The sequence below is a fragment of the Geospiza fortis genome, unplaced genomic scaffold (assembly GCF_000277835.1).
Source record: "Geospiza fortis unplaced genomic scaffold, GeoFor_1.0 scaffold97, whole genome shotgun sequence".
In the NCBI taxonomy this organism is placed as follows: Eukaryota; Metazoa; Chordata; class Aves; order Passeriformes; family Thraupidae; genus Geospiza; species Geospiza fortis.
This window is the reverse complement of record NW_005054343.1, coordinates 1186402-1200063: the sequence shown is the minus strand read 5'-3', so window position 1 is coordinate 1200063 and position 13662 is coordinate 1186402. Positions and strand designations below refer to the sequence as shown.

Genomic DNA, 13662 nt, shown 5'->3' with positions numbered 1-13662 from the left:
TGAAAGGACATTTCTTTGATCCTGTGCTAGTGGGAAAGTAAGTAAGTAAAGTATTAATGTGAGAAAAATGTAAAGTGTAGCATTTGAGATTCTTGGAAGTTATTGATTCACTATTCAGGAGCAAAGGGTGGGACTAACTAGTATTAAAAGCAAGGACTGTAATCCTATACTATAAGTATTTTAAGACAGTTGTGTTATTTTCAATCCTATCTTTGTTTTTTGATAGTTCTTATTTATTTTTTTAAAAAAGCAAGTTAGCTACGTTTCCCTGGAATTTATAAAGAAAAGGAGAGGTTTAGATGTGATAGGATTATATATAATATATGCAATATTTGAAGTGTTTTGGTTTACCTGACTAATTTTAGGGTTTTTCCCCCCATCTCTGTAAACTGAAGCAAATGGCCTCTGAGCCATGTGGAATAGATTATCATTACTTTTTCCTCTCCTGTACAGAAAGTGTACAGCAGCTTTTGCCATATGGTTTTTACATGACTGGAGATGTTTAGTCATGTTTTTAGTAGATACTGGAGCCTAGGTTTTGCTGGCTCAGTTCTTCATGTTGAAAAGAGTCTCACAGCTCTGCTCATTTGGCCCCTACAGCTGAACCACATGTGGCAGACAGAGCTGAGCTTCCCGTCCTCCTCCTCTCCCATGGAGGCAGCTTGCCTGTATCCTCTGCCTGATGAGCCACCAAGGAAGATGCTTGGAAGCCAGAGTGGAAGTCAGTCTTTGGCAAAAGACAAGGAAAGGCATGAGGAGAAAAAAAATGTAGTCTTCTCAAGAAATATGTGCTGAGATAATAGCTTAAAATGGAAGGAAACAAGAAAAACAGAGCAGGGACTGAGGAAAGAGAGCTCCCACTGTTGTTGCTTTGCATTTAAAAGAATGATTAGAGAGCTCTCACTGTTGTTGTTGCTTTGTATTTAAAATAATGATTCTTATTTGGTTTTGCTTATTGTTGAATGTCTCTTTTTAGGTGCTTGTAGTTCTCCTTTTGTTGTACTGGAGGCTGATTGCTGTTTTGAGTCTTTTAGATCCAGCTTTTGTCCTAAAATCCTCAACTTGTGAATAGGGAGATCTGTCACCCTACCTATCAGCTCTGCTGGCTTTTAGGCTGTTCCTGTCCCAGATACATTATGCAAATGGATACTTATATTTTGAAACTTAAAACCCATACCTGTAGAAAAAAAAATAGCCTTTAAAACCCATACCTGAGAAAAACACAGCCTTCTCGTCCTGAGGGGCCTCATAGACAGCATCGATTTTCTCTGGCAGATCAGGCCAGAATGTAGCAACAAGAAGAGGACCTGTGGGTTTTCCTCGGGGGTTTATAGTCCTCCACATGAATCTGAGCAGAACAGAAAATTGTACAAGATTTACAATGAACTAATTCAGCAGCACATCTGTTTCTCATCACTTCTGGCAGAGCCACGTGAGCGCGCACACACACACACATGCGCACACACGTAACTCTTCTCTCCACTGACTGAAAAGCAAACTCATTTATTTGGAGTTTATTCTGCTAGAGGAGCTGCACCAAAAGCTGCATGCTGGAGTGCAGGTGAAATTGCTGTGCTGATTGTTCCTGTTGCTTTTTTGCATTGGGGCAAAATTTATCCTATGCTTTGAGTACACAAATAAAGTGCTTTGAGCATACAAATAAACTCATTTATGCTGTATTTAAAGTGTTAGAGCCCTCCTGGTGCTGTGGATAGAGCAGATGGATGAGCAGTTTACAAAAGCAGAGTTTTGCATTCCATGAACTCTCTTGCAATTACTATTGTAGTGACTAAAAGTTCAAATTTAATAGCAGTATATCATAGTGCTTGGAAGTGAGTTTGGCAGTAAAAGAAACTGCTAGCACTAAAAGCGTTCATTAGAGAAATGCAAAGGGTAATTTATTGCTATTTTATGTATAAGGAGGATGATCATTTGATTTAAGCTTTAAAAAGCTCTATTTATCTTTAAATGGCAAAGCTTTGTGCTGAGGGCTTTTGGTATTTAAAATGGCCCTGCTATTTCATCCTCCACAGAACGAAGAACTTTTTTCCCCAACAGAACAAAAGTTTTGACTTGGTCATAAACTGAAAAATCAGCAGGCTGGTAGAATTGCTCTTGCACCAAGTTGTAGTCATTAAATTTTGAGGTCAAACTGCTTTTACCATTAATATGTTTCTGAAACTCAAGGTGCTACTGGCATTTTAATTTTTTGCAGAGTATAAATTGTTATTACCCATTCCTGCCTAGAATAATTATACCTTTGAGCAGCCCAGGATATTAAACTGCATTTTTTTGGTCTAAAGTTTGGAGGAGTAGTCCTAAATTAATTTAACAAATTGTATTTTTATCAATAATGAAGATAGTAATAGGTTACCCTATCCATATTTTGTATACGTAGATGTATTTTTAACATGTACAAAAACATCTCTGAGCATGACTCTTAATTTCCATTTACAAAAAAGAGGCAAAGAATAAGCCATCTGGCTAATTACTCCTCTTGATAGTGTTAAAACAGATGTGGCATGCTGTAATAGGCAATAGTGTTCATTTCATGCATCTCTTTTTAGACAGAAAAGAAGATCCAATATGATATGGAACAGAAATTCACATAGAAAATCTTTATAACACCGCATTCATAAAAGCAGTTCCTTTAAAAATCCAAGTTTCAGAACTCTCAGTCACTTTGGATCTGATTTATGGCTGAACCAGGTCCAGTAATTGCTATCTGCATGAATTTCAAACTTTCCAGGGCCAACAGAGACTTAACACCAGGTTTTTAATAAACCACACATTTCAAGGGACTTGTTAAATTGGTGAGGTTTTCTTTTGGAAAGGGAAACTTTGTTAAAGATGAATTTTATTTTGTTTTTGAATTTGGTAGAAGGTATTTCTATTTCTACACATCTTACTGAGGAAATGTTGAAATTAATTATTTGGCTTTCTCATTTCAGTTTGAACACAGTAATATGTTTTAACTCATCCATAATAAATCTTAATATTGCATTTATAGACAGATTTATTAATTTAGTTACAGTAGGTATTTTACATCATATTTCAACATAATCTATATTTGCGATGATGATGATGATGATTTTTATATGCAGTTATTGAAAGTGGGTCTTTTTTAGTCTCGTGATAAATTTCAAAGTGTGAACTTTTGTTCACTCTCAGAAAAAAACCATCTGTGGAAATGCTGTTCTTGGGCATTCTGTGCCCAATAGAAAAGCTCAACTGTTCTCTATGGCTAACAGCCATAATTCCTGTAATTCCCATTTCCTGGTAATTTCCTTTCCTTGATTTTAAGTGGGGAGGAAAAATACTTTTTTTTTTTGAAAGAATTAATCATCTCTGACCTCCTTTTTGCTGTTGACTCTCTTTGCCATGTGACAGTTGGAATCTCTGGTAATTTTCATGAATCACAAAAGTCACACGACACATGAGAGACAGTTGTTTCTTGAATTCCAAAAGTGAGTCACAATGCTGTTTGTCTGATACTTGGAAAGCTGCAAGACTGACAGGCAAAGCCATTCCAGAGCAAAACAATTCAGCAGTTGTCTGCTTTTGCTGCATGCTGGATGAAGGCTGAGCCAGTCTGAACAGATTGTTTTGGTATTTGCATAGTTCTTAGACCAACTGTATCTAAATGCAAAATACTTCTATTTTGTTGGGATTATATAGAATATTGGATCGCTGTGCTGGTTTAGGAATAGATTTTACATTGTTCCTGTGTGTGACTGCTGGTTTGCAAGGGCAGAAGCAAGGTGGAGGTTTGGCTGAAAACCCAGGGCCACGAGTGAGCAGAAGAGGAGCAGGAGCTGGGAATGGTGTGGGGCTTGGTGGGGTTTTACTGCTGTGAGAATGTTTTTCCTTTGGAGGCTCTGAGCTCAGGTGAATACTTCAGCACTCTGATGACTAAATTAGCAAAAGTGGGCACTGTTTTTGGCAGAGTTGGTATGGGGCTTTGTGTGAAGCTGATCTGTCAGTACTATGGGGCCATTTGGTGGCCAAGGAAAGAATGTTCCTTGTCAGTAGGGATCACTGGAGTCATTGCTTGCTGCTGACAGGGCCAAGAGAAAGAATACAAAAGGTATCAGGGTGATCTCCACAGACCAGATTGAGGCTTCTTACAAGCAGAAGGTTTAAATTCTGTTTCTGCATTGCTAAAACACATAGCCTGTGATAAAGTCTAACTTCAAATCTAAAGCACCATTATTCTGGATATCATATAGATTGGATCTAGAAGGAAATACACAGAATCATTGTATTTATCCTTAAAAATCAACTAACTAACCCTGTTTTTTTTGTTACTAAAAGCTGGTGAGTAGAGTTAAACCATGCAGCATAGTAATAAATGCTTCATATATCTAGCTGAAGAAGGAACTAAAGAAAGGAGCTTTAGTGTCCCTCATAATGGTGCTGCCAAGTCCCATATTCCTTAGAAGATGCTCTTCATTGCTGAGCAGTTGGGTAACACAGGCCCTGGCAAAGGCAGGGGGAGCTGCAGCTGAGCTGCCACCTCATTTTATGAGGAATGTCTCTGCTTTTGCATCCAAAGTGCCTTTGTGCCTTCTGTCTTGGAGGCTTTGCACACATGTAACCCATCCCAATCACCAATGCCCTTGATGTGTTAGCCCTTGATGTGTTACAGCACCCATGAGTCACATAATGCTGTTATTTAATGACTGAATTAAACCATTTCCATTTCCCTTAGGAGTTGATCAGGACACTTTCCTATCTCTGAACACACAAAACAAAGGGTGGATGTTGTGCCTCATAACAAATTACTAGATTTTGGTGAATAGGTCTCACAGATTCCTTCACTTGAGGTTCTCTTGGTAAGCAGTTTATCTCACTTACCTATCTTTGAAGAAAAAGGTTTCTCCTCTAATTTGTGCGACTCCATCAAACACAATTTCATGCTTGCAGAGCTCTGGAGTGACAGGTCCAAGGGTTGGCTGTGGGCCTGGTCCTGGGCCTGGTCCTGGCCCCACATCAGGTGACACCTCTGTGAACAGAGACATTCTGTCACATGGAAATGAAGGGCTGCACAGGTTACATGGAGAGCAAGAGCTGCCGTGGCTTCTAAAAGGGTAATAATTTGGAGAGAGTTCTTGAAGAAGGAAAAACTGATAATGAGATCTCTTCAGAAGAAGGGTGGTTGAGCAGAGCTGAGGAAGCCTTGACTGTCACTCCTGCCTTAATCCTCTGTGTGGCCTCATTTGAGACATGGTGCCTGTGTGTGTTTGTCTGGCTGCCTGGTTAACCTGAGAGATAATTAGAAGTGACTATACTGGGTTCAGAAGTGAACATTGCAATTTTTATTTTGCTGGCTTCTAAAAAGAAGAGAAAGATTTCAAAGTCCTGGTACTCAGAATTATGTGCAGCTCTGCTGAGAAAGATGTCAAAGTGAATTTCTCTTTTTTAAGGAAGTGCCAATATTTGGCAAGTTACAAAGCTGCATTTTGAGCCATTTATATGATCTTTCTGCCCTCACCAAGAATCAAAATGTGCTTTTCAGAGCATGCATGTTGCCATCTGATTTATTTTATTTGGTATCATTATTTGGCTTGAGGCATTTGCCTCTTTTTCTCAGACATTGGGGTAATTTACTGTATGAGAAAAAAAATTCAGTGTAGTTGATTTGTGATGATAACAAAGCAAGAAAAGAAGTTTTTTTGAATACTTTTTTACATGGAAAGCTGTTTGTAAAAGGTTATATGAGTTAAAAAGAAGGATAGTTTCATCTTGGATCTTGAAGCATGCTGTAAGACACCTAGGTTAAGTTCTGAACTCTTATCAAAGATACACAGTATGGGCTCAGAAAACTCACTTAATCTTGACCATGTCTCAATTCCCATTCTTAATTAAAGCAGCTAAGAACAAGGAATAGTGAAGATTCAAATCAGATTTTTGTCTCGTGTGATAATATTTTTGGCATATTCTTATTAAAATTTCTGAGGTGGGGAATACTGTAGAATATAGCCACAGTTAAAAAGATCTCTCAGTAGAAAAGTGAAAAGCACAGAAAGAGAAACTGAATATGGCAATGACTGCTTAATTGACTGTAGTGTACTGGTGCCTCTGCAAGGTAGAAAATGTATCCATGGAAGGAATCTTAATCATGATATCACTTATGCATTTTTTTAAGACTATCTGTGGAGAAAACAACAAATGCTAAAGATGTAGCTACATAAAAGTACTTAAATTCGCTTTTTCTTTAGGAATCTGCCTAATACATTTGCACTGAAGCTTCAGCTCCCACACACTTTCTGCAAATGTTATTGTGATGGTACAGCTTGAATTGTGGGAAGGCAGTGTGAGCTGTTTCCTAGCTGGGACACAGGAAACAATGTCCTTCCCCTCTTGCAGAGGGTCACGGTCTGGGAAGTTTCAGAAAGTGACACCCAAGCCCACCCACATCAGGTATTTCAAACTAGAGACAAACATGGCATTTCATTGTCCCAGTGAAGGCACTCATCCTCATCTAAAATTTTGTTTATGGGGTGTTTTGATGCTCCTTTTCATTCAGTAAATTTAAGGATGATCCGTCATCCTTAAGTTGTGATATTTGATTGAGGTAGGAGGCCTGGTAATGTGAATAAAGCAGAGGGAAAGGAGCAGAGTATGTTTCTGGCATTGGTGGGATTGCGCTGTTTGTAATTTACAGCAAATTCTGAGTCCCAGATTTCAGCCTGTGCTGCCTGATTTTCTGATGAGTTCTGCTGATGAGGGAAGACTTTACCATACAGCTCCTGGATGCCTTTAATGTCATCCTGAGAGAGTCGGAAGTTCTTGGTGTAGGTGTAGATGGGGGCCATGAGAGCTCCTGGGTCCTCAGAGTGCTCTAATCCCATTGCATGGCCAAACTCATGGGCAGCAACCAAGAAGAGACTGTACCCTGAATAACACAAGAAGACAGTGTTAGCTGCTTGCATTTAAATAGAATTGTACCACACAGGTTATTCACAATAAATAATAATGAGTAATATTTACAGCCTCCCATGGGGAACATCACACCTATTGCAAATAATGACATTTCACTGGAGAGATTCTAAAACCTTCCTTTGTGGGTTATCTTTGCTGCTGTCTCCCATGCAAGTGACTCTGAGCACAGCCTTAATACATGTGTGAGAAAAGGAAGGGTAGAAAATAACACTGGACATCCCTTTTAGGTACAGAAGAATTGCACTTGCAATCTAGATATCAAATCTTCCTTTTCACCATGAAATGGTTTGTAAGTGATAAACAGGTCTGTAAATGTGTGCCGGTGAGAACAGACTCTGAATCAGTACTGGTGTACCAAATAATGTTAGGTTAGAAATAACCTTTTATCATAGAATGAGATTTTATCAATTATGCCCGAACAGTCTCTGAGGTTTGTCAGGTTTCTTTCTTCCTAGAATAACCCCCCAAATCTGGCATTTATTTGTAAATATGTAAAAAGCCTTTTGCCCTTGTTAAATTATGGGAAATATTAACCAAAGTAAATTTAAATAACAATATTCACCACATAAACTTTATACTGTCTCACTTTTTGAACATGTTTTTCATCCTTCCCAATATCACCCACGAATGTATTAATTTTTTACATTTAGTGTTTGTTCCTAATTTGTATCAGTGTATAATTTATTGCATACTAGCAAAATGCTATAAATTCTTGTGGCTTTTAGCCTTGGAAGGAAAAACTGGTGGGGAGAAAAACATCTATTTAGTTACTAATTTATTTAATGGTTTTGTATTTTGGAAGGATCCTGTATCACTGTAGCTTTAGAAAATCTGAATATTTCAGACAAGCTCTGGGTGTGACTCTCTAGCTGTAGTCTCGCGCTTCAGTACAGGGACTTTGCTGAGATTTCAGCAAAATGCAAAATGCTGGAGTGATGAGCGTGACATCATTGCAGAGGTGCTGCCGTGGGTGCGGGCACAGCCCAGTGAGCCCTGTGTTGCGACAAGAGGCGTCACCTTGGTCGGGACAGAAGCCCCACTTGCGGTCGTCGTCGTAGCTGCTGGTGGAGGCGCACCAGAGCTTGCCGTCGCTGCGCCCCGCGCTCGTGCACGACTCGTACTTGTTCCCAAGGAAGATGAAGGGGAACACACAGGGAGCTCCCTCAGAATTCCCACCAACTGTTGACATGGCTGTGCAAAACGACAGGAAAACGCAGTGAGAAGAGGGTCCCTTTTGCGTCTTCTTAACAACAATAACGCAGGAAAGAAGCAGAAATAGTGCAATCCTTCTAGGAATATGAAGAGTAAGGTTAAAAGTAATATTTGAAAGATGTCAGACAGAATTAAAAAGTAAAAATTCTACACATTGCCATTGCAGTGGACTTGCCAATAGTTTTGGTGGGGGTGAGAAGGAGCCCTGGGCTCAGGTTCACAGCTCTGGGAAAGCAGCAGTTTAACTTAGGCATTTTACTAAGACTATCTGTGGAGAAAACAACAAATGCTAAAGATGCACTACATAAAAATACTTAAATTCATTTTTTCTTTTTTAGGAGACTGCCTAATACATTTGCACTGAAGTTTCAGCTCCCACACACTTTCTGCAAATGTTATTGTGATGGTATAGCTTGAGTTGTGGGATAACTTTCTGCTTTATCTTTTTTGGATTGCCCAGCAAGTATCTTTTAATGCTCATTCCTGGTGTTATTTTAAAGTGGTTTGAAGTGTTTAGCTGGAAGGTACGGTTAGTGTCAGAAAGGTTAAAGAGCTGTTGAATATCCACCTGGCTGGTGGGTGTCCCACAGAGGAATAAGCTTTGTATATCCTAATAAATAGAATATTTAATTATAATATAAGATAATACAATATATTACATTAGATATATTAATATAAGTAATATAATGAATATAATTTATATAATCTATAATATAAATATAATATTTAATATAATATAATAAACAGCAAGATACCATTGAAAATCATGTGATTTTAAACATTTTTTAAAGAAAAGGATATATTAAATGGGGATAACTATTTTTTAGCCATTATGTTTGCAAAAACTTGAGAAATTTTCCTGTCTTCTCATCTATGTAGTATATGGCAGTAATATATAAGAAATAATACTTGTATGTGCAGGTACAAGTATTTCTAGAGGGAAGAGAATGTAACTGCATTTAAAATAACAGTTTAAAGTAGGTATCATGAACAGAATATGAAAAGAATATAAAACTCATTTAAATTCATTTCCACTGCTACCTGGAAATTACAGTTCCTTTCCAATTATGGTCTGTCTTCTGGGAAGGTACATGACAGCAATACAGAGGCAAAGCTGGTTGTGTCCCTAATTATTTATTAGTGTTTATTTCTAATTCATTATTATTTATTAATAACCTTTTATGCTGGAATTAAAAAGCTTAAACTAAGTGTATTTCCTACTTCCAGTGATAGCGACGGTGTTACGTAGGACTTTGACTGCATTGATTCTAGATATACTGGTTCTTTTGTCTGTTGAATGATCCTTTAGAATTTCCTCTTCCTAACCTTGTAGCAAGTTATAATTAATTTGATCCTTTCTTTTCTTTTCTTTTTTAACATCTGAAATGCAAAATGGAAGGGTTACACCTGGTTATCAAAAGTAACAGAAAGCTGAATACCAGTAAGGCCATTTTCAAGAGACCCCCAAAAATCAAAAAGCAGGATGCATGTAGATTTGAATGTAGCTTCCCAATGGCTCTGTTAAAAGACAGAGATTTTAGAGCTGCCATGGTTCACTTCATCTCTATGCTTATAGATCTAGTGTCACAAAATGAACACCTGCCAAGCTATTCAACACTATAAATTAATTTTTGTTCCTTTATGTAGTAAAACTCAAGTTAGGAAGTATGAAAAATTGTGAAGAAAGCTAAAATTTCTTTTCATGGCTAAACAATTTCACTTGGGTTTTTGAATTGCTGAAAAAATCTATTAACACAAGTTTAATGTACTAAACAGGATTCCTTTCTACAAGTGTACATGGTAAGTATTAAGCTAAAATATTGTTCATACTTTCTTCTGTCTCATGAGACTTCCCTTCCAGGGCCATTAACAAATTGTAATCTGCTGTAATCTGTTATTATCCTGCAGTGGTAGCCAGGCATTTGTGGGTTCATTGCCATTTGTGTTCCTGACAAACCTGTGCTGTGACACACCAACAGATTGCTCCTGTTCCAGTTACACCCTTGGCCACCTCTGCTGAAATTGTGTTTAACTCATCAGCTTTTGTGTGCTCTGGGGAAAGTGTGCCAAAGGAGACTTGTTAAAACAGTGACCAGTTAGTCTGTGTTATGCAAGCAATGTTCCTCATACCAGTCTCTGGGCAGAATCCGTATTTCTTATCTCTGTCGTAGTCCTCAGTGGTCCCACACCATCGGTACCCGTCTGTCCTGCCTTCTGTCGTGCACTGCTCATAGGACTGCCCTTGGAATTTGAAGGGAAACTTGCATGGCTGCCCATCACCATTGCCACCCATTGTAAAAAGTGCTGTAGGGAGAAGAGAGAGGAAAATGTCAATACACAAGGCTCAGTGTCAACAAGGAATCCCAGTGTGCCTGTGGGAATGTGCCCAGGTCTGGACAGACACTGGACACCCATCAGATGTGATGTGCTTCACATTCAGAACCTCTGTTTTACACCAGTACTGAAATGCCTTGGCAAGAGAGAGCAGGGCTGTTACAGCCTCACAAGTGTACAGAAGGGAATGGCTGATTGATCTTAGCACAAACTCATAACACAAACTTGATGTTCCTTCTTAAAACAGCATTTAGAAACAGGGTTCTGAGCAAATCACTCATGTTCCTTAGCTCTGTGCTGATTCACTTGCCTTCTGTCAGAGATGTTAGCTGGAATGGCAGATTTGGGCAGAGTTTCTCAAAATGCTGGTGTACAGTAAAATTGAATAATAACCTGGAGGTTCTTCCTATATATTTGCTTCTCATTTCTGAGAATCTCTGCTCACCCACTCAATAGAGAAGCTGGAGAGAACAAGTATGATTGGTCCAAGAAAGCTGAACCCTGGAGGCTTCTCCCATCCTTTGCTTGGTCAGTGTTCCTGGAGGTTTTGTATTGGTCTTTTGGGGGAGGGGATGAAGAGTGTTTATTGTCAGTCCATATGCACAAACAAGGCCCCATGGCTCAACCCTGAGAAGCAGAAATCTTTTTCATGGATGAGGGCTTAAAATGGTTCAGATTAAAATTGCTTGACTTCTGGGATTGGTTTTAGGATTTTTCTAAACTTTCTGGAATATCTAGTGGAATACAAATACAATCTCACATGCTGATATTTAAAAAATGTGTGTTCAAATTGAATTCTATGAAAATGCAGGTGGTTTGGAGTATCAGACATCTTGTGAATTTGACTGTGTCTTCTCCTGGCTGCTCTTCTCTGTGGTAGGACAATGTGCTGGTGAGAGGAGACTGTGAAAGCAACAAATTGCTCTAGGCCTTGCCCTGAACAGAGATTAAAAGTCCTTCATGCACTTATATGCTAATTCCCTTGGAGTTTTAAGAACAGTACTGCAGAATGACTTATCTGTTGAATTTCCAGTGTAAAGCATGCATGATTTAGCCTTTTTAAGGTGTCCAAGAGCACGTTTTCCCATCTCTTCATCCAGTTTAAAGCTGCAGCTAAAACCCAAATATGTATGTGGGAAGCTTGGCAGGTTAGCTCTAACTTTGCTGTTGTTTTTGATGACTCAATATCCACTGCAGCCTCAGTGTTTGTGTAGGGTCTGAGGGGTTTGCCTTTGCTTAGTCTGATGCATCAGTGGGAAGAGGCGTTGTTTATATGTGGGCTTCTTTAGAATAACACCAAATAAACCCCCCAGACCTCTTCTGGCTTAAGGGTGATTGGGAAAGGGCTCTGACAGTGGGGTATTGTGACACAGATGGTCCATTTTGCCTTTTACACTTAAATCAGTAATTGGCCACAGCAGCAGGGACAGGAAGCAGTAAGTTATAGAAGTTCCAGTCCCACTGATGAGAGGACTTGGAGCTTTGCAGGCCTGGCTCACACACACTTCTGCTCTGCCTACAAGAGTGATTCTGTCCTTCTCCATCCTGGGCGTGGATGGGGTATTGTCTGCAACACACACTGTGCTCCCCAAAAGAGCAAGCTGCCAATGTTGGTTTTTGTCTCAGATGCTGTACTAAGGTAGGAAAGGTGCATTAACCAGGACTGTGCCTATTGTGATTGGAGAAGGACTTTATTTTTTAAAAAGTAATGATAGAATTGGAGAGCAAAGTTAAACTGAGTTGTTTAGATGACTCACCATGAGCTGCTTCCAGCTCTAGGTCTGGCAAACTCTGCATTTTAATAGCCTTTTTTATATTGGTTTACATGTGGCTAAGTTGCAAAAACCATATGGAAAGCCAGTCTCAGTTTGCATGCAGCCTTTCTGAGTCACAGTCAGAATGCAGTTTTTCATTTTGCTTGAGGCTCCATCATGTGATGGTAACAACAATGGTTTATTAAGTTTTCAATCCCCCCCTCCTTACTATAAAATTGCTTTAATGTAGATGAAAGTTGGAGACTGGGGCAGTTTCCCCAAAACAAAGGGGCAATTTACTTGTAAGGGGGTCTTAAAGGGCCTTGTTCTGCCTCATGGTAAACTCAGCAATTTAAAAACTGGTGAAGATACACTGATGTGAGAGCAGATTCAGACTGGACATTACTGATATGTGAGCTTCACTTTTAGCTCTTCCTAGAAAAATCAGCCAGTTGTGATGTGAGCAAACCTCAGGCTGGAGAGCTGCTAAAACCCCCGTGGCGCAGATCCAAGGTGGAGGTGGCTGCAGCTCCAGGAGGGCTCTGCCTGGCAGAGCTGACAGCAGCAGCCTGTAGGAACTGGGGTGAGTGTGAGGCAGGTACAGGCAGAGAGCAGATTGTTAGATCTTGGAGAACCAAAGTTAGGAGCCTAAACTGCCTGCAGTGTCAGTGGAGTTTGGAAATGAGAGATATCAAGATCTCTTGATCCCCAAGGAGAAGTTCAGCACACCTGTGTAAGATTTGTGTAGTAGGTAGATAACTTTCTGCTTTACCTTTTGCTTTGACAAACTCTAGTTCAATCAGTTTACAAACTTGGGCACAGATCTGGGATTAACTTTAGGGAAGCCTGGTGCAGCACCATAGCAGTAAAGATGTTTCCATACATGCACTGTGGCTCTATAATGAGAAGAATTGAAACTAACTTCAGTGAGTTAAGCATGAGAGAAACAAAGGCCAACAACCAGGAATGTTGCCCCCAACACAGAGTGTCTGAGGTAAATCCTCCCCTATCTGAATGTATTAGCTGGGGTTTAGCAAATGGTGCCTTGGAATAATGAGTGAACAATGCCACTCTGCATTTAATAAGAAACATCTGTGCATAACTGTTCATGGGTCTTGCAAAACAATTACATCAGAAACAAAAGGCTGAAACCCTTCTGTTCCATTTCAGAAACCTTGACGCTGGCATTCCCAGGAACTTCACTTTCAGAACCAGCTCTCTCTGACAGTGCTTCACTGCTTACATTTTCAGCCTCACATAACTTTAGGATACCAAGGTGTATCAGTCAGGCTATGTGGATTTCCATTTCTCCAGCTGCCTGTAATCTGGGCTTCCTTCTGACTGTATCTGAGTGCTTGCAGTATTCTAAAGAAATGAGCCAAATTTTTATCTTTTCTGGCTGAAAGAATTAATCTGA

General features: G+C 39.5%; 1 protein-coding gene across 1 annotated transcript in view; it reads right to left on the bottom strand.

Annotated features, from left to right (window-relative positions):
* Nucleotides 1-13662, bottom strand: part of MMP2 (matrix metallopeptidase 2) — a 29302-nt gene that overhangs the window by 5238 nt on the left and 10402 nt on the right. Inside the window, exons 6-10 of the mRNA XM_005422721.2 lie at nt 10288-10461; nt 7963-8136; nt 6743-6898; nt 4858-5005; nt 1212-1348 (exon numbers count right to left, since the gene is read on the bottom strand). Of these exons, the coding sequence (XP_005422778.1) occupies nt 1212-1348; nt 4858-5005; nt 6743-6898; nt 7963-8136; nt 10288-10461 (789 nt within the window). The remainder of the gene's footprint in view (nt 1-1211; nt 1349-4857; nt 5006-6742; nt 6899-7962; nt 8137-10287; nt 10462-13662) is intronic.